We start from the raw sequence: 23,911 nt of genomic DNA on the forward strand, positions 1-23,911 counted from the left end.
TCAAAAACGGAAACCTTTAGACTTCACTTATAAATTACACAATCACTCTCTAGAAAAAGTCGACTCTACAAAATATTTAGGCCTAACTCTTCAATCAAATTTAAAATGGGACAAACATATCGATAACATGACATCAAAAGCAAACCAGTCCTTTGGATTTATTCGTAGAAACCTAAAAATAGCATCACCGAAAGTTAAAGCTCACGCATATAAAGCTCTTGTCCGACCAAAATTAGAGTACTGCTCAACAATTTGGGACCCACATCAAAAACAGCAAATTTCACAAATCGAAAAAGTTCAAAGAAGAGCAGCACGCTTCTCATGCAACCGCTTCCATAACACCAGCTCAGTTACTGAAATGATGACAGACCTAAATTGGTACCCACTCGAAATTAGGCGTTTACGATACAGACTTGTTTTCTTTTACAAAATTATACATGAAATTGTTGCAGTCCCTACACATATCCTTTTGATCCCACTAGACAATAGAACCAGACATAGCAATCCACACCCATTTAGGCAAATACAAACATCCAAAGACAGTTATAAATATTCATTTTATCCACGAACTGTTATAAATTGGAATCATCTGCCACAACAAATAGTATCATGCAGTACAGTACAGGGATTCAAGAGTATGATCTCAGAATCTGCTCTCATCCCCATATTTTATCCCTAACTATTCTGTTATCAAATGTATATAGTTTTATTACAATTCATTTTTTCAAATGTAAATACGTTATGTTGATTTTTTGATTTTGTTATTTTTGATTTTTGTTGCTAAAGTGTAAATTATAAATTTTATAGTCGACGCCCGGCGAATAATCTTCAATAATTGAAGGATCGCTAGAACACGGCCGACACTCGGCTAACCGAGAGTTTGGTCGGTTAATCTATATTGAGTATGCGGCTATATCGGCGGTTGGTCTGTTAATCGGGTTGGTTATACGTCTGTTAAGAGTAAAACTCAAAATTTAATGTTAAACTCTGTTAAATATATAGATTTTTGCCATATTATGAGAACCACATCAAAAAAAGAAAAGTGTCTGACAAAATGATATCTATCATAGAACATTTTCCACCAGTAAAAAAAATACATAGCCTGCGCAGTTTTAAGTAAAACGAAAAGGCGTCTCGCAAGTATGTGGTTTTTATGCTTGTACGCATAGCAATATTTTGGATAAAAGGCTAAAAGACATTTTTATATATGATTTAAAGGACACAAAATAGTACTTTGGTTCTAAAAAAATAATTGTCATTGATAAATATTTCATAATTGGTATATAAGTTGAGTAATACCACATTTTAATGAATATTAGGGGAATACAGTCTGTTAATGGGTTGGACAATTTAAATCGTGTCAGTTAAGAGTTATTTAGCCACGACAATAGTCTTACTACCTTTAGTTTATATTTTCACATTGAAAAAAATGAGATGTACTTGTGACGAAAAAATTACAATACGGTGCAACAGTATCCTTATAGAAAGAGAACTTTTATTTTAATTTTATTTCTTTGTATTTCATTGAAGGGTGTGTCACTTCAATATAGCGTTATATGGACTGATTGGCCGCTCGAATTCGCACGAATTTATTATTTACGCCAAGTTATCAATCAGCCTTATTTTGTTTTGTCTGTTCAAAGTCTGTAACATCTATGAATCTGTCATATGTTGCAATGCAGCTGGTTAAATTCCATGCGTTTTCTTTGAAATATTGAGGCTTTTCTACCTCAGGAATAGATTACCTTATGCCGGCGTCACACATTGGCGTATAGACCTGCGTGCACCAAACGTACAGAGAAAATTTACAAAGTCGGTATACGTTAGTTGCATGCCATAGGAACGCTTAGCAATAGTCCAAAGCGCGTTGCATAAGTTTTTAGTACGTCTAAATACAAAGGTAAAATTGAGAAAGGAAATGGGGAATGTTTCAAAGCGACAACAACCCGACCATAGAGCAGGCCAAGGCCACCAATGGGTCTTCAATGTAGAGAGAAACTCCCGCACCCGTAGGCGTCCTTCAGTTGACCCCTTAAAAGATATGTATACTAGATCACACAAGACTAACAAAGGCCAGAGGCTCCTGACTTGGGACAGGCGCAAAATTGCGGCGGGGATAAACATGTTTATGAGATATCAACCCTCCCCCTATTCCTCTAGCCAATGAAGGAAAGTAAATACGCTTGATGAACGCTACAATCACAGGAAATTTGTATGCAGTATAAAAAACATACAACATACGCCAACATACGTTTCTAGTACGCCCAATACACGCTTAAAGCTCGTTTTGCACACGTTACAAATATGATTGACAGGTTAAGGTAGATTCATGGTACCGCTATCATGTTAAGTCAGCTTCATATCTTGACTTACATCTAGAAATGGACAATGAGGGTCGGTTGAAGACAAAACTTTACGACAAAAGAGATGATTTCAGCTTCCCAATTGTGAACTTTCCATTTCTAAGTAGCAACATTCCAGCAGCACCTGCATACGGGGTATATATCTCTCAATTGATACGATATTCCCGTGCTTGCATTTCCTATCATGATTTTCTTGATAGAGGGTTACTGCTCACAAGGAAGCTATTAAATCAAGAGTTCCAAATGGTGAAGTTGAAATCATCCCTTCGTAAATTTTACGGACGCCATCACGAGTTGGTTGACCGTTATGGAATAACCATTTCACAAATGATATCAGATATGTTCCTCACGTCGTAACTACAATCCCCTTCCCTTTCATGAATTTGACCTACCGAATTAGACTATTTACCGGATTTGTAATCACATAAGCAACACGACGGGTGCCGCATGTGGAGCAGGATCTGCTTACCCTTCCGGAGCACCTGAGATCACCCCTAGTTTTTGGTGGGGTTCGTGTTGTTTATTCTTTAGTTTTCTATGTTGTGTCATGTGTACTATTGTTTTTCTGTTTGTCTTTTTCATTTTTAGCCATGGCGTTGTCAGTTTGTTTTAGATTTATGAGTTTGACTGTCCCTTTGGTATCTTTCGTCCCTCTTCTATCTTGGATTGTACAATCACAGTACAAAATCGGTATAGTTATTTGCCCAAATCAGCAAATTTGGAAACAGATTTGCAATTTAATGGTTAGACTGTTTATTTATATAAAGAAAACTTGCTAATTTATTGTATTATTCAAAATATTTTAACAAATATCAACCTTTTTGGTTTTTAAAATCATTTTTTTTTTTCAAATGAGTCATTTAAGGGGAGATAACTCTTTTAGTACAAAATTTATACTGGGCTAATAGGGATTTTTTTTTTTACTTGTGGCAAGAAAACAAGTTCGGTGACACCATGTTTTCTTTTTATTTTCTTAAAACATATTATAAAACCTATCTTCTCACAATTTTTTTCAAAATTCTATCTCATAGAATTTTTTTTATTCACTGTTATGGTTTTTCATGAACAAACTAACCAAATTTAGGCAATTTTCAACGACTCATAGCTTGAAAAATAGCACGTTGACCCATACTTTTTATTATATTTTTGAAAACAGCATAGGAAAATCTTCATTTTGTCAAATTATATGAAAATTCTGTCTCAAAAAACATTTACTTATGATCTACCTTAAATGCATCCAAAATTACTAGCGTATTGGCAGCGTAAATGATTTTGAACACGCCAGTGCTATACGCTGATGTGTGACGCCGGTATTAGTTGTGTTTCCTCAATGCTTTTCAACTTCGTATTTTATTTGGCCTTTTAAACATTTCTTTCGTCACTGATGAGTTTTTCTTAGACGAAACGCGTGTCTGGCGTAAATATAAGGCATAAATATAAAATTTCAATCCTGGTATCTATGAGGAGTTTATTTCCGGTATGTATTGTCTTTTGAAATTAATATTACTTTGATATTACACTTTTTGAAACCATTTTTATCAATTTTCAGATTCCATTGTCTAAACTTATGTTTCATTTTTCATGTGTTGTTTCCATATATTCTAGCCACTAATCTTGAGTCTATCCCTTTATTCAGATAACACCCCATATAGCAATTAAATTATGCTTGTAATGTCATTCATAACTCTTAACAGACCAATTAACAGACCGAGTTTTATACATCCGACCCATTAACAGACCACATTTTTATTAAAAATTGATTTATGTCACCAAAATACAGTTTTTCGTGTAGATTTTTTACATATTGATGTTGATATGGTAAACAAACATAATGCCTGTCTTATTTCGATGTTCAAAATATTGCATGCAAGTAAAATCAACCAACTTGTCATTTTTGTGTACATTTTGTGTGTGTAAAATGTGTATAAATTTACTGATGAGTAACTCGCCTTTTCATTTTATAGATCGTTTATTGAAGCTAGAAAAAAAATAATTACACCACTGGATTCAGTACTCCAAATCGTTTTGTCAGACATGAATAGTTTTTATGATATAAATATAATTAAAAAGTTATACAATGAAACATAATGACCTTGCAATGATTTTCTCGATAACACCTGATTAACAGACTTTAGCCAACCCGATTAACAGACCAACCGCCGATATAGCCGCATACTCAATATAGATTAACCGACCAAACTCTCGGTTAGCCGAGTGTCGGCCGTGTAGAAACCTATAGAAGAAGATGAATGTGTATGGTCCCGCGAAAACTTAGCGCATTGCCGGGCAAGGCAGCAAGTCCTCTCAAAGTTATATACATTTAAAACATTCGCCAATTGACAATTAAAATTATGTACACTCTATGCTGTTCACTTCCTTCCAGAGCCTGCTTTCAGAGCAGCTCTGAAACCCTCTATCGAGTCGGCTGATGTTGTTTTAGCTTGAAGTTGATTCCAATCCCTGATGGTCTTTGGGAAGAATGACTGTCCATAGGTTTCAGTTTATGTTCTTTCTTGGTAAAAGCGGCCTATACTTCTGGTCCGGCTGTCATTGGGTAATAGATATTGTTGTCTATCTATATCAATAAGCGCATGGTGGATTTTAAATAGCATACATAGTCTGTTGGTTTTTCTACGTTCTTCCAGGCGTTCCCACTGTAATTGTTTAATCATAAAATTGAGAATGGAAATGGGGAATGTGTCAAAGAGACAACAACCCGACCAAATAAAAAACAACAGCAGAGGGTCACCAACAGGTCTTCAATGTAGCGAGAAATTCCCGCACCCGAAGGCGTCCTTCAGCTGGCCCCTAAACAAATATATACTAGTCCAGTGATAATGAACGCCATACTAATTTCCAAATTGTACACAAGAAACTAAAATTAAAATAATACAAGACTAACAAAGGCCAGAGGCTCCTGACTTGGGACAGGCGCAAAAATGCGGCGGGGTAAAACATGTTTGTGAGATCTCAACCCTCCCCCTATACCTCTAACCAATGTAGTAAAGTAAACGCATAACAATACGCACATTAAAATTCAGTTCAAGAGAAATCCGAGTCTGATGTCAGAAGATGTAACCAAAGAAAATAAACAAAATGACAATAATACATAAATAACAACAGACTACTAGCAGTTAACTGACATGCCAGCTCCAGACTTCAATTAAACTGACTGAAAGATTATGATATCATCATATGAACATCAGGCACAATCCTTCCCGTTAGGGGTTTAGTATCATACCATCATAACATATATGAGAAGAACATAACCCGTGTCATGCCAACAACTGTTTTTTTTTTAAATAATGTGTTTAGTTCCGATGCAAAGACCTTATCAGTGACTCAATATTAACGCCAAAATATGCAATCTTTAATGACTTGACAACAGTATCGTAATTATATCCCTTCTTAATAAGTCTATTCAAAGGTTTTGTAAGTTTCTGAGGTGAATACTGACACCTTTGTGCTTTATAAAGAATATTACCATAAAAAATTGGATGTGAAATACCTGAACGTATTAGAAGTCTGCATGTTGAGCTATATTTACGAATGATGTCTTTATACCGATGATAAAATTTAGTAAATGTTTTGACTAGTTTGTGATATCGAAAACCCTGGTGTAATAATTTTTCAGTAATACATAAATTTCTCTCGTTAAAATCTAAAACATTGTTACATACACGAGCGAATCGTACAAGTTGAGATATATAAACACCGTATGTGTTACACAGCCAGGTGTTCGGTCTGAGTAGTTATTATGAACGAATGTTGCTGCTCTTTTAAAGTCTTTTTGAACTTGTTCCAATGATAATGTTGAAAATTTTTGAAATAAAATAAACATAAAGAAGGCTACAGGAGCTGATGGTATTCCAGCAAAAATAGTAAAAAATTGTAAATCTTAATATTGCACCACAGCTGACAACTCTTGTAAATTTGTCAATTGATAATAACTGTTTCCCTTAAGAAGCCCAAGTGACCCCCTTTATAAAAAGAGTGACCCATTATTAAAAACAAATTATAGACCAGTTAGTGTCTTACCCATATTTTCTAAAATCTTTGAAAAAAATATATGAAATTCAATTACTAGTAACTGATTATTTTGATAAAATATTTAATCCATTTTTGTGTGTATTTAGACGTGGACATGGATGTCAGACCCTACTTCTCAGAGTGTTAGATGACTGGCGTGAAGCTCTTGATAAAAACCAGTACATTGCAGCGGTATTAATGGATCTTTCTAAGGCTTTTGACTGCCTGCCTCACAATATTATGCTAGATAAACTATCAGCATATGGTTTAACCCCAATGCAGTTGCTCTTTTAAAGTCCTATTTATCTAATAGAAAACAGCAAATTAAAGTCAACAATGTTCTGAGTGGTTGGGCTGACATCCATAAAGGCGTACCACCGTTGTTGTTTAACGTATTTATAAATTTTATTTTTCTTTTTGTTAAAAATGGTAGTTTATATAACTATGCAGATGATAATACTTTGTCTTTCTGTATTCCAGATTTCGATTTATTAATTTCAACTTTGGAATCTGATTCAAAAATACTTATTGAGTGGTTTAGGGTGAATAAAATGCAAGCAAATCCTGACAAATTTCAAGTTTTGGCTGTTGGCAAAAAGACCTTTGAAAAGAACCCATCTATACATATTCAAAATTCGAACCTTACATGTGAAAAAAACAGTAAAATTATTAGGCATAGAGATAGACTACCAGCTTAATTTTGATGTTCATATCAGCTCAATCTGTAGGAAGGCATCACAGCAATTAAATGTTTTAAAACGTTTAGGCTCAGTTTTGTATAGACTTAGTAAACTTACTATATTTCATACTTTTATTCTTAGTAATTTTAATTTTTGCCCTTTGCCATGGCATTTTTGCACTGAGAAAAATTCCAAAAAACTAGAAAAGGTGCAGGAAAGAGCACTCCGTTTTGTATATGAGGATTTTACCAGCTCCTACGAGGACCTCTTACTTAAAGCTACGGTGCCCTCCTTGCAGATCAGACGTCACGGATAAGAACAATGGCTCTAGAAACTTTTTAAATTATTAACAACATAGCTCCTGCGTGCTTACAAAATTTGGTGAATGTCAAAAAATCTAAATATTCTTTCAGGTATGTAAATATTCTTGAAATTCCACAGGTAAAGTCAACCCGTTACGGTAAAAAAAATCGTTCAAATTTGCTGCTGCTACATTTTTGAACAGCCTTCCAAACCATTTCAGGACTGAAAACAGTTTTTCACATTTTAAAAGTCTTGTTCAGTCCTAGAACGGTTTGGAATGTCGCTGTTCTGCTTGCAGATAATTCTTGTGCTGTTTATTATTTATGCTGCTTTTGGTTGCTCTGGTCTAGCATGTTTTTACTTCATTCGATAATTTGTTGCCTTTTTTTATTGCATGCTATGTATGTGAGATTTCAACTTTGTATTACAGGTTGTTTTATATGTCTAAATGCACTGTTTTTATGTTATTTGTATGTTTTTATATTTGGTCAAAAGCTCCTTAGAGCTTGTGTTGCTTATTTGTACTTATGCCGAATCAAAATAAAGTTTTCTTATCTTATCTTATGATTTAATCTTTTTTTGGCTCGATGGATCCCAAACTGTGCAGGCATATTCCACTGAAGGTCTTACCATGGTGTGTCATTTTGGTCTTTTGTGGATAGTTGTCTCATTGGCAATCATACCACATCTTCTTTTTTATACTGTATATGCTGCTGCTTTTACTGGTTTTGTGCAGTCTTTTAGATTTCTTCGGATAAATACCAATGTTTATTTCCTTTGCCTACAATAGTGTCAATGTGTCTATTCCACGATAGGTTGTTGCTTATTGTTACGCCTAATTATTTGCTTGCATCAACATTGTCTAGTGTATGTCCGTGGAGTTTATATTATGTATCTCTCACTTCTTTGTTCTTCTGAGTTATTCTTATAACTATGCTTTTTTTAGCGTTAAAACTCATTTGCCGTTTATTCTCCCATTCTTCCAATGATGTTAAGTCTTTTTGCAAAAGGTCGCTGTCTGCCTGGCTGTTTATTTTTTGGTATATAGATAAAACCAAGATTCGATTTAGCAATACATATGTGGTTTTGCACCAGACTTAAATGCGGAAATGCTTCTAAGTCAGGGCTACAAGCTATTTTGTATGGTAAGGAATTCTACAACCTTATTATTAAATGAATATAAATGGTAATTTGTGGGAGAGAATGGCTGTACAAATTTATCTTTTTTTTTTATGGTATCAAGTATTTATTTATTGGGACGGAAACTAATTGATGTTGAATTTTGTATAGCATGGTGACTGATGCAAGATTTCTTCTTTGTTGTAGTGTTGGCCAGCTTAGATGTTCAAGCATGACTGCCAGTTACACTGCTTTAAATTCAGTGGTAGCTGTATTGAAGTTAAGTGTATACCTGCCAGTTCTTCTCTGAATCATTTTAATTTTATGTATATGTCGTTTCTTCCAGGGGTCCCAGACAACACTACAGTATTCTATTTTTGGTCTTACATATGTTTTGTAAGCGAGTTCTGTTGTTTTTATGTTGTTGGTTTTGACGTTTCTTTTATGATAAATCTCAGTGATGCATTTGCTTTATTTGTGATGTTATTTATATGAGAATTCCTTGTCAGATAATTAGTGGATATGCCCAGATATTTTGCTTTGTCTATTGATTTTAGAATATGATCATGTAGTGTGGTCTAGTGTGTATTTAAAGATGATTGGATTATGTTTTCTTGTTATGTGGATGATTTCACATTTGTCTGGGTTAAAGGACATAAGCCATTCTTGCTCCCATTGTTCCAATTTATTTAAGTCTGATTGAAGGATATGGCAGTCAGTTAGTGATTATATTGTTAAATACACTATAGTGTCATCTGAAAAGAGGCGAACATTACTTTTGAGGGTGTCTGGCATGTCATTTATGTAAATTAAGAACCAACATGGGCCGGGAACAGAGCCTTAGGGAACGTCTGACAGTACGGGACAGCTAAATTATGTGTGACTGTCAACTACCACTTTTTGAGATCAATGTGATAACCATGCCTCTATCCAATATGATGTTTTGTTATTTATTCCCATGCGTTTCAGTTTTAGGATAAGTCTTTCATGGGTCACTTTGTCAAACGCTTTTGGAAATTCCATGACAACTTTGCCATATAATTAAGTATTTGTTGTGTGAATGTTAGAAGTTGTCTTTCACAGCCAACTTTTGATCTAAAACCACGCTGCAGTTTACATATAACTTGATTCGTTCAGAATGAGACACATGTTAAACTGTTTAATCAAAGGTACATTGTAGACTTTTCTTTCTATCTCTACGTTGTGATGTTTCATGTAAGAGCGAAGGTTGGTAGCTGTTGACATACATGTGAAGCAGCTGCGTATATTTGTACTTGTTCTGGGTCGGGAACCCGATGTTCGGTGGTTTTCGTTTGTTGATGTGGTTCATAAGTATTTTTTGTTTCTCGTCTTTTACATAGATTAGACCGTTACCGGGTTTCAACGTTTGAATGGTTTTACACTTCATTTTTGGGGCACTTTGTGGCTTACAGTTGCAGTTAGGTGTGAACAAGGGCTCCGTGTCGAAGACCGTACTTTGACCTGTAGTGGGTTTTTTTTTCTACAAGTCAATCTGACTTGGATGGAGAGTTGTCTCATCGGCAATCATACAAAAAATAGAAGATGTGGTATCGTTGACAATGAGACAACTCTCCACAAGAGACCAAAATGACACAAAAATTAACAACTATCGGTCACCGTACGTCATTCAACAATGAGCAAAGCCCATACCGCATAGTCAGCTATAAAATGCCGTGAAATGACAATGTAAAACAATTCAAACGAGAAAAAAAACGGCCTTATTAATGTTCAAAATATGAACGAAAAACAAATATGTAACACATAAACAAACGATAACCACTGAATTACAGGCTGCTGATTTGGGACAGGCACATACATACAGAATGTGGCGGGGTTAAACATGTTAGCGGGATCCCACCCTCCCCAACCTGGGACAGTGGTATAACAGTATAACATAAGAACGAACTATATAAAAATCAGTTGCAAAAGGCTTAACTCATCAGATGGATAAAAATAAAGGTAGATCATTTGCAATAATATCAATATTTAGATTAATATGAATGCAAATGAGGCAAATATCCAACAGAGTACAAATTATTTCTAAGACGAAAGCAACTAGCTTTAAGCGTACGGCCTTCAACAATGACCAAAACCCATACCATATATATTTAATTGTTGCAAATTGCAACACTCAAACATGTTAATTTCAACATAAATGATCAATCAACCATTGGATGATAATCAAAGTATTGGCAGAGTGCATTTCATTTTTAACTGAGATGTGAAGCATTGTTTTATGTACTCAGTGGACTCGATGTTACTCGTTTACTACTAAGTGTATATTTCGTGCTCTTAAACCATAAGCAGTATAAAATATGCGGCTTATTTGTTTTATAAATCTTTTTACAATATATATATAGTCTTAAATCTACTTTTAATTGACATACTTCCCAGCCCTGTACACGGCTTCAAATTACATCATACATTCACTTTGAATGAAAGGTTGACAAACTAAATACCTTTAAAAAAAGCAAGAAATCATTTATGATTTAAACATCTGACCACACAGATTTGTGTACAGAAGTATACACAGACTGGAATGGATGTTTGCATAAATTCATACTTCTTTAAAATCAGAATTCTAACGTTTAATGAATAAGAATTCGGCCAATTCGTTTATAAGAATATATATGTATTAACTATACGGTGATATATGATTGTGTAAAGATCTGTAAAGTCTATTCCCGACTGGTTTTAAATGGGTAGTTTTAATTCTTTGTTTGAAAAGGTACGTAAACTATCTTATTTTGTCTTAATCATACATATCAATATATATTATGTGTAATTTACATTTGTAAAAAGGATTTAAAAAATTAAAATTTGACAAAAGGTGTGTATGTTATATATGTGAATATGACTAAAGGGAAATCTAGGGTATACGTCAAACGTCAATGTATTTATGTGTATGCTTTATATATACTCGAATACGTAATTGTCAACAGTTTTCTTGTACACATGTATGTCACACGAATAAAATATAATGGTAAGTCATTATATAAAGAGTCCTCTTCGAAATGCCGGGTTAATTTCTCTCTTTTTTCCTAATTGGTTTGCTATAAAGACATTATATGCAGCACATAGCAATTTTACTATTAATGAAATTTATTCTTTCAGACAACTCATTCAGAAAGATCTGCTAAAGTTGTATCAGGTGAGATGTATATACAAATATTTACTTATCTGCTGCAGAAGCGCCATCCATTTTAAAAAGGGGGGGGTTCCCAACCTAGAGTAAAGGGGGGGGGGGGTTCCCAACCTAGAGTAAAGGGGTGGGGGGTTCCAACTATATGCTCCCATTCAAATGCATTGATCGGTCAAAAAAAAGGGGGGGTTCCAACCCCCGGAACCCCCCTCTGGATCCGCCACTGTGCTGTATAAAAATCTGACTAAACTGATATATAAAAATGTTTTATCTACCCGGAAAGGAAGCGTCATGTCGGTTTGACGAAGCAATTTCAAATGCGATCATGATAATTATCAGTTTTTGCATTTATCAGTTTTATTGGACATAGAATTTTTTTTTAGGTTGTTTCCATTGAGTTCCTGTATAGTTAGTATCAACAAATAGTTTCTTGCTTATTAGGGTTTGTCCCGAGTATCCCCGCCCCCAATTTCAAAATATCAATGGATTTTATTTTTTATTTTTGAATAGATTTTAAAGAGGTTTTTGAACTTTTTGACAAAGACGGTGATGGGACCATAACAATTAAAGAACTAGACACTGTAATGAGATCACTGGGTCAAAATCCAACTGAAAATGAGGTCAAAGAAATGGTGCAGAAAGTTGATACAGATGGTATGTTATAAGTTTCAGTTGAGAGATTGGGAGACAGAATTGCCGTATGTTGGTATTCATGTCATTCCATGTGTGTACTTACATTAGTAAACTTTATACAATTCATAGGCGAGATATATTTAATGCAACGAGGCAAAGCTCTGGCAACAGCACAAATAAAAATCACCAACTTCAAGATGCAATTTAACTTGATATATAAAAAAATTGTATAGGGAATTAGTTTTAACATATATGATAAGCATAACGGACACAGCATCTGCATTTCAAACAGATAGATTTTTAACGGCGGAATTAATGTCAAACTGACATTTTTACATTTTTCTATCAAAGGTAACGGAACAATAGAATTCCCTGAATTTCTCCAAATGGCAACAGACATGATGAAATCTGTAGACTTAGCAGATGAGGTGCGCGATGCGTTCAGGCTGTTTGATAAAAACGGAGATGGTTATGTGACTGCATCAGAACTTAAAACAATTCTATCCAACAATGGAGAGAAGATTTCTGATGAAGAATTAGATGCTATGGTTAAAGATGCTGATGTGGATGGGGATGGGAAAATCAACTATCAAGGTAACAAAGTAAAAGACTGTTGTGCAAAGAGAGTATTATATCATTTAGAATTTAGAAGTATATTCACAGCGGCAAGGTTCAGCCATAAATAAGCTAGTCACCAGCTTTAGATATATGCATTTTAACTTCTTGTCCATAATTTAATACATAATAAGCAAGTCTTAAAGGGTACAACATCACCATAAAAGTAAAATCATGAAAAAATGTTAAACATTTCGATGTCAATGGTTCTTAAGCTAGGTTCACACTGCCGATCAGATCAACTCGATGATCCCGATTGTCCAAATTTCCACGACCAAGCTCAACCAAATTCTTGATCGGGCCTGTTTACGACTTCTACCCGACCGCCATCCGACTGTACACGACCTTAACTCGACCATTCACGACTCCTTAATGACCCCATCACGACTCCAGCCCGACAACAAAATGAATACTTATTCGATAATTCCGACCAATTCACGACCTTTACACGATCTTTACTCGACTAGCTAGATCAAAACTAATCACGATCTCAGCCTGATCTTGACCAGACCAGATCGTCCTGATCGTATATGGGTCGTAGGGATAATCGAGAATTGGCCGGGTAGTGGGCTTTAAGTGCCAACCTTGTCCGTCCGTACCCACGTACCTCCCAACATGACCCTTTATAATGTTATATATGCTAGCTGGGGCATCATAAGTTTCCCATGGACACATTCTCCGTTTATTTGGTTATATTCAGTACAAGGTCCGAGTAAAATCATACATTTGAAATATCTACATAGAATCACAGAGGTTAATAGCTGTGACGCAGCTTGTAGAGTGCATAGAAGACGAACAAGATGGTGTAGACGGCACCGGGCGCCGAGAAATCTAGGTGAGGCAGTGGCTGACACGACGATCACTGTGTGGGAAGTATGAGAGACTTGCACTACCTCAACAAAGAGGAACCCAATGGTTAAAAAAACTTCTTCATAGTGGACACTAATATGTAATGTTAGTTTTATTGCTCTTTTTTTTCAAATGAAACCACAAAATGGGATTTGTCACTGGATTATTACTTATATTAGATAGCAATATACATAAACTTTACCATCCACATTTCCTTGCTTTCTTACAAATAAAGCGTATATGTGCATAAGTATGTAACCAGTATTTTTCATAGATTTGATATCCAGTAGTTGAATGGTTAAAGATATTTATTTTCTTTTTGCTGTATGGCAACAACCTGTTTGTATTTGCCAAAAAATATTGCAAAAAGAGGGCAAAGATGTCACATATTTACCCAAATTTTGCACCAAAGTAGAATTGCAATCCCCTGGTGTGCCGTTTGTGTGTCGTTTGTTATAGTTTTGTTAAACGTTTCAGAAGTAGAAACAAATACATCGTTTTGAGGGGATTGAAATTTCGAGTAATTTTAGAGTTTTGAGTTATGACAAGCAAGAACACGTTTAGATAATTGATTTAATGTTAAAGTTAGAAAGAAATGCATCGTTTGAACTTAAATCAATTTGATTTCATAGTTACTATATTTTTAAACTTTGAAATTACTTCATTCAAAATTTGCTGCTAAATTTTAATTGAATGCTATATATGCTTGGGAATCAACGTTGTTTTACAAGTTGTTTATAACACTGTTTTATGTCATGTATATGTTTTTTTATATTCGGTCAAGAGCTTGTTTTTTGTATATTTTTGACTTATGTCGAATCAAAAATAGTTTGTTTTTTTATCTTATCTTATGCTTACAAATGATTTAATAAAACATGTTTTTTCAATAATCGTTCAGCTCAGTTGTCAGAGTAGGCTTACAATTTATTTTCCAATGGCTTCGCCACTGCACTGAACCGCCGTCAATGATACATTAATGCAACGACAACAAAAACAACAACACTAAATACATTAACAGGTTAACATAATGTTTCAATGTTTGAATCGGCTGAATTTGAGCTCAGTGTAGGGACGTTGTAATAATTTTAAGACTTAAACATTTTTACCATCAACACACATTTCCCTATATGAAAAAATATCCAAATTGAATGTCTATGTTAAAAATGATGGAGGAAAACTGCAGTACACATCACATTACAGAGAAAATGATATATAAAACCTACCAAAATCTGTCGATAAACCAGTTGCTTTTGTTTTGAATATTAAAAACAACTATACTTATCTTTAGACACATTAAGTTTTTGATATCCTTAAGTTCCAATTGTTATTCATTGAAATATTGGCTGCTGCTTAACGCCAATTAGCAAATGATTACAAAACTAAAAATGTCAAGGTATTATAGAATACTCAAATTACCAACTGTACTACATAATAAGGAGGTGTGGGATGATGACAACGAGACAACTATCCACCACAGTTCAAATGATGTGGATTTAAGCAACTATAGTTTACCGTATGGCCGTCAACTATGAGCCAATAAAAAAAACCAAAAATAAACTAAAACAAATATGACAGAAAGTATCAAACGAAAACCACTTACCCGTTAGCGTTTATCTTAGAACAAGCCCCCACAGAAGATAGAGTTAAACATGCTTATTTGCGCTCAACATTCTCATAATCTGATACAGTGGTGTAACAACACAACATAAAACAAACCGTGAAAAAATCACTTGAAAATGGTTCGATCCAAGCCATTTAGCCAATGCTTTTACCAGGGGTTTAAAGTCCTTGGGTTGAACTGTTTGTAGATTGAACATAAAAACTCCCAATCCGATGATCGCTTAGCAGAAAACGTATTATACCGAGAAATCTTCCTTTCTTCATACAAATGTTAAAATTCGTCTGAAATTTCCCAAAAGGCAACTCGTTGATATAAGACCATAGCACTATATGTTATATATTGAAACGTTTTTATCGATTCGCTTCTTCCATAGGCTGTCTATTCTACTGTGGAATGGCTGTAAATAAGACATGAAAAATACACTCAAGCCCGAGGACACATTTATACCGTAGTGCATTTCTTTTAGACAATAAATAAACATTTTAAAAAATCGCAACTGCTCAATCTATATTTACAGTGTAGTGCGCTACTATTGGGACAACTTGCTACAACTCAAAATATTGACAATTCCATGATAACGGGGTCTTAAATTCAGTTTCAGACATACTATTTTTTTACCTTTTATTGCTCAACTCGACATCATAAAGATTCAGCACCCAAATTCTTTTAACATGTAATTTCATCTCCTTACTTAATATTTCATGTGTGAAATATCAAGAAATAAATTGGGAAAAAGTATGAAAAAAATTAGCAATTTAAGTTATACACTGTTTACAACTTAGGGACTGTGTCCTTGGACATGTCTGCCTACTGTAATTTAAAAAAAAAATGTCGAAAACGTGAAAAATCTGATAAAAAATCTCTAGACAGTTATTTAAATAAAATTATGAATACTGTTAATATTCGTAAATCTCATTTTAGAATCCATAATGAAATTAATAAAAGGGTCGATGATATTCCAATTTCTAGACTAAAAATAATAAAATCCAAGTACTGGCAACAGTACGTTTTTTTTTCTTACCGACAGACAAATCAGCCAATAATGTAGTGGTGGTGTGAAGCATATACTACACGGTAGTTCTCCAAAACATCAACATTTAGGTCCGTACGCTCCACAAACAAGCATATCACTCGCGGCAACTACCCGGCTTAAACTTTTGAAAAATCGCATTGCAATTTTATTTGCTGTTTCTGGTTCAAAACCCTTTTCTGTAAAGAAAAAGGAAAGTATGCCATATACACTTACTGAAAGTGTGAAGATATGATTACAGCTTTAGATTTTCTCCTAGACAACACATATATCTACGTTTCGGCGATAAAGTGTATCGACAAGTAGTAGGTATTCCTATGGACACTAACTGCGCCCCATAAATAGCAGATTTATTCCTGTATTGCTATGAATCTCAGTTTATGACCAATCTCAGTAAAGACACGCCATTGTTACATTTGATTGATACATTCACCAATACCTACCGTTATCGAATAATCTAATTAATATGTGTTCGTTAATAATCCAGATTTCTCTAAGTATACTACCGAAATTTACCAAAAAGAACTTACTTTAACTAAATCCATTATAAACAACAGTAGTTGTCCTTTTTTACATTAAGATATTTCAATTTCTAAAGGGAAACTTCATACTAAAATTTACGACAAAAGAGACGATTTTTCATTCCCTATTGTTAATTTTCCTTTTTTAGGCGGCGATGTTCCTTTGGCTCAATCATACGGTGTTTATATATCTCAACTCGAAATTGTAGAAAACTTGTCAAAAACGGTATTTCACATCCTAAATTTTACTGTTATATTGTACTAAAAGCGCGGAAATCACTATGTCATCCGTGTAAACTCATCGCACCTTTAAACAAACTTATTTGCAAAGGTTATCTTACTAATGTTGTAATTAGATCCTTAAATATAGTTTACAAAGGCACTTATATTGATTTTGTCATCAGCAAATTAAAACAACTATATTTGTATTCTTTTCAAACGGGGTGTATAAAGACACACAAACCATTCATTTATACAGCGGATGTTCGTGAGGGCATTCCAATGTGTTGCTATCGCCTAGATTTTCATTATGTAATATTCTTTTGGGGTTTTTAACCGATCTATAAACATAACTACGTGAATATTAACGAGTGCAAAATAGCATTCCATATCGTTTGTTATAAATACATCTCTTCAATGAATACTGATAAAACAGTTTTTGTTTAGAAAATACATTAATAATATGAAAATGTTTTGTAGTTTTAAAATTATGATTTTATTTTGGATGTAACGCGTCTTCTGATTGGCTGACGTTATTTTGTTATCAGCCCAGAGACATAATTTAGTCATGTGACCGTGACGCGCGTTATTCAGTGTGCACCAAATTTTTTATGCTATTTCTTCATAGACAGAAAAAATATTACAATCATTCCTTAAATAAAATTCGCAGACTACATTTCACATCAAATAATAACAGTTCGTTAAAATAAAGGGGAGATAAATCAAACGTGTTTACGTAGATCAGTTTAATTTTGGCTGAAAGACCTTTAAAAAGTGTGCTTTATATATAAATAAGAAAAAAATCATTGATAATATCTATGCACACGTACCGAAAAATATCTCAAAGAAAGTTTTGCGAGTAGCTCTGCATCGAAGATTGTTTTTTGGCGGGAAAATATGAATTCCTACCCGTATCCAATCTTTTAGAAAATTCGAATTTTTACAGAAGAGTGTCCGCCATGCACTTTCACTGCACTATTATTACAAAAGTAGAATAGAATGATATACAAATAGATGAAAACTATATATAAATGTTACTGTTATATGCATATAATATACAACAACAAACCAGTTTATAGTGATTTGTATCACTATAACATAATAGTTATTACGGTGAGGTTGAATTTCCTGTCATTTATTCATCATCCACGCACGAACTTGTCTCAGAAAATAAAATCTCTGTACATAAACCTCAGTTTTAGTTGTGATTTTTTTCTGTAACAAGTGCTTTTGGCCATCCACAAAAACTTGCGGTCAGTTCAGTACTTTAGTACTTTGATTATATATTAAGAGGTTAACTCCTAGGCTAACTATCATTCTGCCTGTCGATACATTTATTTTTGGCATTGCACAAGTCATGTTTCCTTTGACTGTCCATGAAAATAAACTGCTAAATCCCTGGGATGTGTTTTATTTGATTTTAGTCTCTGATGCATGATTTTTTTACCATTAATTTTCGTTCTCCTTTTCAACTTTATACCTACCAACAAAATTATTTTCAATTAACTGTGTATAATAGTATGGCAAATGGCGGATTTTTTTTAAGATAACTGTTGTTTTTTCTGATTTTTTTTTAACATTTCACAGCGGTATAATACTGTTACTTTAATTTTTCATCCCTTGTTTTATTTATTTGGTATTTACATTGTATCATAGATCAAATTTATTCATTAAGTGTATGTTCACTTGTGTTAATATGTCTTTTGATTGAGTTAAGCCGGTTCAATTGATATTTTATAGTGTGTCTTTCTATGTTGTGGTGTTATTCTATTGTTTCAGATAAGGGTGAAGGTTTGGTACTTTAAAACGTTTAAACCCGCTGCAATTGTTTGCACCTGTTTTAAGTCAGGAATCATGTTTGAAATAGTTGTCGTTTGTTTCACGTTTTTATGCCCCATTTATGGGCATTATGTTTTCTGGTCTGTGCGTCTGTTCGTTCGTCTGTCACGCTTCAGTTTAAAGTTTTGAGGTTAAAGTTTTTGGTCGAGGTAAATGAAGTTGAAGTCCAATCAACTTGAAACTTAGTACACATGTCCCCTATGATATTATCTTTCTATTTTAATGCCTAAATAGAGAGATTACCAGATTTTCACGGTCCAATGAACATTGAAAATTATATTAAGGATGGGGCGTCCGTGTACTATTGACACATTCTTGTTTATGTAGGTTAGTCCGTTGGTTTTCCCGTTTGAATGGTTTAACACTAGATTTGTGAGGCCCTTTATAGCTCGCTGTTCGGTGTGAGCCACGGCTCCGTTTTGAAAACCGTACTTTGACCTATAATGATTTACTTTTATAATTGTGACTTGCATGGACATTTGTCTCATTGGGACTTATACCACATCTTCCTATATCTAATTACCTTATGTCAAAGGAGATAGAACTGACCAGATATATATAAGTTCTGTACAATAACTTGCTGTACATAGTATTTACAGATAGTGTACAGAATTAATGAATGTGAAAAATATATGACAAGTCTAGTTTATTATCAAAGGTTTTTCTTTGTATGTGTATTTTTGTTCCTGGATCACTTATAAAAAAGAACATGTGGTATGATTGCCAATGAGACAACTATCCACAAAAGACCAAAATGACACAGACATTAACAACTATAGGTCACCGTACGGCCTTCAACAATGAGCAAAGCCCATACCGCATAGTCAGCTATAATAGGCCCCGATAAGACAATGTAAAACAATTCAAACGATAAAACTAACGGCCTTATTTTAATTTATGTAAAAAAATGAACGAAAAACAAATATGTAACACATAAACAAACGACAACCACTGAATTACAGGCTCGTGACTTGGAACAGGCACAGACATAAATAATGTGGCCTTGTATAGGTTTAGAAAATATGTCTTCATACAAACCAAGTAAAAATTATTCGATTTACTCTAAAGTTTAGTACTATGAGAAAGTTCAGTGCAAATGTTTTTACCCTATGTGTTATCATATTTTGTCTAATTGTTTTATTTCTACTTTTTTGCAGAATTTGTGTCTATGCTGGAAGGAAATTGATTTTAATATGTGCAAATATTCAGGACAGGATTGATAGCTAATTGATAATGCTTAACATTTTAACATATCTGTAAATATGTATTTTTTTGTACATATTTATTTCATACTCATATGCATTCTCATTAATACAGTAAAAGTACAAATAATAAATTGTGTATCTTTCTTGATAATTATGGTATAACTACCCATGGAAATACAACTACAGACAATAGCATTATAATGCCATTGCCTTACGTTGGTATATTTCTTTATTTGTTTGCTTGTACACCATTGCTGATGCTTAACGAGTATTTGTATAACATTTCACTTATTTGGAATGTATGAAGGGAAAACAACTCTCACATGAAGTCTTATGACTGTTTCCGTAAAAATTATGTCAACAATGCAAGTTGATAATATTACTAGCAATTTGGAAAAAAACATTGTCATTTTCATTCATGATGAAGTAGGAGTGATATCGAGTAAAAAGTGTTCGAGGAGATAACTCCTTTAAGGAAAAGTGTTCGGTTAAACAGTATTAGTTAATTAATTGACTTTTGATTTCTTTGCGCGCAGTGGCAACTATTTCATACATGATCAGGACGAGAACTGATTTTAAATGTTGACAAGTATAACGCCTACCATGTTAAAATGAGCATAGAGCACGGCATGATAGAATTATTTCTAGCATGAAAATTTGGAACTTTTGTACATGTTCAGGATGATAATGAATAACGAAATAGTGCTGAAGGGTAAATATATACTGCTCCACATGTGGCACCCGTCGCGTTGCTCATGTAAATATTAACCCAATCTTATTCGGTATGTTTCATTCGCGGAAAAGAAAACAGGTTGTACTCACAACAACCATTAGAGCATTTTCGTCGTCATCTGTGAAAAAATATTCAATAACGGTCAACCTACTCGTAATGGCATCTGTAAAATTTCCAAGGAGATGAATTCAAAGTTCACCATTTGAAATTTTATAGCTTCCTTATAAGCAGCAACCCTATATTAGGGATAGAAATTGATAACTCTTGAATATCGGTTCATGACATGACGCTTTGAAAGTAAGAAGAAATTTCTAAAGTTCACTTTTTAGCTCACCTGGCCGAAGGGGGTAAATGTAGAACGTATCTCTGAAACCAAAGCATTTAGAGCAAATCTGACACGAATAAAATTGTTTATCAGGTCACTATCTATCTGCCCTGAAATTTCCAGATGAATCGGACAACCCGTTGTTAGGTTGCTGCCCCTAAATTTGTAATTTTAAGGAAATTTGCCGTTTTTGTTTATTATCTTGAATATTATTATAGATAGAGATAAACTGTAAACAGCAATAATGTACATCAAAGTAAGAGCTACAAATAATTCAACATGACAAAAGTGGTCAATTGACCCATTCAGAAGTAATTGCCCTTTATAGTCAAACTTTACAAATTTTCATTAATTTTGTAAATTTTTGTAAGTTTTTACAAAATATTTCCCACTGTCATATTCTTGGTCAATTTCATTATAGATGGAGATAATTGTAAGCAGCAAGATTGTTCAGTTAAGTAAGATCTACAAACACATCACCAACACCAAAACACAATTTTGTCATGAATCTGTGTCCTTTGTTTAATATGCACATAAACCAAGGTGAGCGACACGGGCTCTTTAGAGCCTCTAGTTTTTCAAACCATTATATGGAATAATAAGCAGGGATCTTTTTACTTAAGATGGTTTCCCATCACAAATAGCTATTTAATTTCATGAATGAAGCTTTCTGAAATGAAGCGAGAGTTAGAAAATACCAAAGGAATAATCAAACTCACAAATTCGATGACGTACTAACACCGTTCATTCTTTTACGCATTTTAATGTGTATCGAGTTTCGCCAACAAAAATTAGCACTATAATTTGGCAGAAGTCCTTTTGCGCCAGTAACTGTTTTCAGGGGTATCATTTGCGCCAAAAAAAATATTCCCAAATGTATCAATTTATATCCATAAACCACATTAACCATGGAGGCTCAAATAATTTTGTGCAATGGGTTGTACCAGTTATAGAACAGGTGAGTTCTAGAGTAGTGATTAGCATCTTGCATTTTATACTTGTTCTTTCCCTTTTTTTTTCTATTTTCAAAATTGAAGAAAAATGAAAGAATGGGCTCTTTCAACAGTCAAAGCAAATGGCTTTCTTTAAAAAAAAATATATGTTATAGTGAACCCAAATGCCTCTTTGATACGAATGATCAGATAATTGTTAGATAAAGATCTGCGGTTGTTACAGTACCTTGTTTTTGTTGATTAAATGAAAGCAATAGCAGTATGCCGCTGTTCAATGGCTTCAATAGCTATTATTCAATTAAGCAAACATAAATACGGGTAACCAACTAAACCAATCCTAAAGATATAGAAACTAAAATGGATTGTCAATGTAAATGCTGTTCAATGTGGGGCAACACATTCTTGTTAAAAGAATCCAATTTCCATCTCCTCTTCCTCTCTTTGGCCCGAAAGATAACATGACAACATTCTTAATAAGAGTCACCCTTATGATGTTCATTTTGAGGTGCTGTTTTTAAAAACTGAAGTTAGTTTTCTGACTACATTCGAAATGCGTATATGAAGAAATTTAATGAAATTAATCATAACTGTTTGTTTGTGTAGCCAATTTGATAATAGTTCAAAATTATAAGCTGATCATGAATTCTTATTTGATTATCCCGAACTAACTCTTTTTTTGGAAAATCATTCACGCTAGTTTATATTGTTTGGTCATTGGCTATCATATTCAAGATTTGTAAGCAGAGGAGGATTTAGGGAGGGGCAGGGGCCCGGGCCCCCCTTTTTGGGGAAATAATTGGTTGCTTATATAGGGAATCATTGAAGCGTGACTGGAGCGGGCCCCCAATAGGTCAGTCAGTGGGCCCCCACTTATGAAAATTTCTGGATCCGCCACTGGTTAGACCTCAATCTATTTATATATCACAGACACCAAACTCAAACTAAACTTGTAGAGTGAAAGCGTTTGAAACCTGTATATTTGTTCAAACAAATCTCACTTTTCATTTCTAGCTCGTCCTGTTGTAAATACTAGTAAGCAAAAATGAAATGAAGTTGTTGTTTTGTTGCTTTTATACTGTTGTGAATAAGAATAAGAATAAAAATAAGAATGTTATTAGTCTAAAATCCAAAGATTAGAATTGCTACTTAAAAAAACCAATCAAACCACAACAACATATAGATAACAAAAGGATCATGGAGACGCAACGTTAGATATTGCTACTACCATGAAAAATAGCGCTAAGTAATTATTTGACAGGAAAATTTTCTTAGATATGCTGAAATAAATACGTCAAATCATAAATGAAAATAAAGATTGCTTCTCGAATTTTCCCATTATGATAGAAAAAAAATTTAAAATATAATATTCATAGGCACCGGAAGACACTATATTATCAGAAAAACGTTTACTTAGCGTTGTCCCATGTAACAAACTCACAATTCGCGAAATGTTCACACAACTCTTCGAAATTTTTCATGAGCGTTCTATGACGTGATTTATTTCAGTAACGGTTTACATGGCTGTCTCCATTTAAAAATTGCATAGATATTTCGAAAATAATATGATGAAATGAAATGTCCCAGCTAGGGGAAATTTAGTCTGGAAATGAAATATTTCAGTTAAAAAAAAATAATTTGACAGATAATTTAGTAAATTGTAAGCACGATCGTTTTATACTAAGTGTGGGCTTCAAAATCACAAATTATCAAA

General features: G+C 33.9%; 1 protein-coding gene across 2 annotated transcripts; it reads left to right on the top strand.

Moving 5' to 3' along the window:
• The first annotated feature begins 11,033 nt into the window (after positions 1 to 11,033).
• On the top strand, positions 11,034 to 20,306 carry LOC139515010 (calmodulin-like). Of its 2 annotated transcripts, none has more exons than XM_071304569.1 (5): positions 11,034 to 11,243; positions 11,630 to 11,666; positions 12,168 to 12,311; positions 12,642 to 12,884; positions 20,142 to 20,306. In XM_071304569.1, exons 1-5 carry the CDS (start codon positions 11,214 to 11,216, stop codon positions 20,168 to 20,170), a joined length of 483 nt encoding a protein of 160 aa, XP_071160670.1. In that variant the 5' UTR covers positions 11,034 to 11,213; the 3' UTR covers positions 20,171 to 20,306. The 2 variants fall into 2 exon arrangements, with proteins under 2 accessions (XP_071160670.1, XP_071160671.1); XM_071304570.1 differs by lacking the exon at positions 11,034 to 11,243 and adding an exon at positions 11,399 to 11,498.
• Positions 20,307 to 23,911: the final 3,605 nt, after the last annotated feature.

This window comes from Mytilus edulis, chromosome 3, assembly GCF_963676685.1.
Source record: "Mytilus edulis chromosome 3, xbMytEdul2.2, whole genome shotgun sequence".
Lineage (NCBI taxonomy): Eukaryota > Metazoa > Mollusca > Bivalvia > Mytilida > Mytilidae > Mytilus > Mytilus edulis.

Bases quoted from the DNA above. Each gene is read 5' to 3' on its own strand.
- LOC139515010 (XM_071304569.1), top strand. From the start codon at position 11,214: ATGGGTAGTTTTAATTCTTTGTTTGAAAAG. The intron at 11,244-11,629 runs GTACGTAAACTA...TTATTCTTTCAG, and splicing joins TTAATTCTTTGTTTGAAAAG to ACAACTCATTCAGAAAGATC. The intron at 12,885-20,141 runs GTAACAAAGTAA...ACTTTTTTGCAG, and splicing joins TGGGAAAATCAACTATCAAG to AATTTGTGTCTATGCTGGAA.